The sequence below is a fragment of the Bidens hawaiensis genome, unplaced genomic scaffold (genome assembly GCF_021521415.1).
Source record: "Bidens hawaiensis isolate Kalapana, Puna unplaced genomic scaffold, B.hawaiensis_p1.1 tig00021613_1, whole genome shotgun sequence".
Taxonomy (NCBI): Eukaryota; Viridiplantae; Streptophyta; class Magnoliopsida; order Asterales; family Asteraceae; genus Bidens; species Bidens hawaiensis.
In genome coordinates this window covers 47415-49384 of record NW_027493361.1, presented here as the reverse complement: position 1 = coordinate 49384, position 1970 = coordinate 47415, and the positions used below count along the sequence as shown (strand labels likewise).

The window sequence follows — 1970 nt, the reverse complement described above, 5'->3', positions numbered from 1 at the left end:
AGAAACATTTGAGACTTTGAGAAGTATCAATATAAAACTCAATCCTGCTAAGTGTTCCTTCGGGATGGAAGAAGGGAAATTTATAGGAGTGATCGTTACATGCGCATGTTTTAAGGCCAACCCGGATAAAGTTCAGGAAGTAGCCCGCATGACTTCTCCTTCATCACTAAAGGAAGTACAGACAGTCAACGGAAGATTGGTTGCACTGATCAGATTTTTGGAAAATCATGTAGCTAAGTCTTACCCGTTCGTTTCAACTCTAAGAAATTGCCTCAAGTAGGCACATTTGAAGTGGACCGCGAAAGCTGAACAAGCATTCCCAGATGTCAAAAAATGCTTAATGGAGTTGCCTACCCTAACAGCACCACACGCGGGGGAACCTCTAACATTGTATTATCTGTTACGGATATCGCCATTGGGGCTATGTTATCGACGGACAGAAAAAACGTCCAAACGCCAATTTATTATGTCTGTAGGACATTCACAGACCCAGAAACCAGGTACTCAATGCTCGAGAAACTGGTTCTGGCATTGGTCTATGCTGCCAGGCGATTACGCAGATATTTTCAGGGTCACCCCATCAATGTGCTGACAGGGTACAAACTAAAGAATGTATTAAGCAAACTGGAATTGTCTGGGAGATTGGAAAAATGGGCCATCGAACTGGGTGAACACGCGATTGAATACAAACCCAGACCTGCAATCAAAGGGCAAGTGTTGGCGGACTTCGTCACAGAGGTTCCGCAGCACAAAGAGAAAGGATGCTTAGTTGAACAACAACCCCAAGTACCTCCGGAACAAGGACAAGTCTGGTCATTGTTCACGGATGGAGCATCTAGTAGCGAGGGATTTGGCATAGGCCTTAGGCTAGTCAATCCCGAAGGCCATGAGTTCACGTACGCCATTAAGTTAGACTTTAAAAGTACTAACAACGAGGCGGAATATGAAGCTTTTATGGCAGGGCTACGGATAGCTAAAAAACTTGGGGTAAAACACTTGGACGCGCGGGTGGATTCCATGCTGATAGCAGGACAGATCAATGGGACTTACGAAGAAAAAAATGATGTATTGGCTTTGTATCTTTTGCAGGAGAAGGACTTGATTCTTCAGTTCTCCTCGTTCAAAATTGTTCACATCAAGAGGAGCGAGAACAAGTCGGCGGACGCCCTTAGCAAATTCGCTTCAACGAACTTCGAACACTTTGCTAAAGATATTCGGATCGAAGTCTTGAATCGCCCATCAATCCCACAAAACCAAGTTCTACTAATCCAGACCGGCGTTGAATCCTGGATGACACCAATTATGGCTTATTTGTCATCAGGAATTTTTCCGGAAGATCAGTCCGTGGCTCGGAAGATAAAACACAAAGCCTTGAACTATCAGATGAACGATGATGTTTTGTACCGACGTTCCTTTCTCGGCCCATTACTTTGATGTGTGGACGCTGAGGACGCGAACTATTTAATCAGAGAAGTTCATGAAGACATCTGTGGTCTTCACGCGAGCCCAAGAATGGTCGTAGCGAAGCTGATGAATGCCGGATATTACTGGCCAGGAATGCATCTGGACGCTGTGCAAGAAATCAAGAAATGCGATTCCTGTCAGCGTCATGCCCCCAACACACTGCGACCGAAGAACGAACTCGTTCCATTCACTTCCGCATGGACGTTCCAAAAATGGGTTATCGACATCATGGGACCTTTCCCCGAAGCCCCGGGACGTGTCAAATTTCTAATCGTTGCCATTGATTACTTCACTAAGTGGGTGGAAGCCAAACCAGTTGCATCCATTACGGCATCAAGTTTCAAGAAATTCTTTTGGGAATTCATAATTTGCCGGTTTGGTCTTCCGCTAGAACTTGTGAGGGACAATGGGACTCAATTTGCGGATGGCGGGTTGCAGGAATGGTTGAAAGAACTTCTTGTAACCCAGATTTTCACATCTATGGCACATCCACAGGAAAGCGGTCA

At 45.3% G+C, this 1970-nt stretch overlaps 1 protein-coding gene across 1 annotated transcript; it reads left to right on the top strand.

The window, feature by feature from the left end:
- The first annotated feature begins 333 nt into the window (after positions 1-333).
- LOC143563906 (uncharacterized) lies at positions 334-1434 on the top strand. The gene is made up of 2 exons (XM_077051337.1): positions 334-786; positions 1090-1434. Exons 1-2 carry the CDS (start codon positions 334-336, stop codon positions 1432-1434), a joined length of 798 nt encoding a protein of 265 aa, XP_076907452.1.
- The last annotated feature ends 536 nt before the right edge of the window (positions 1435-1970 follow it).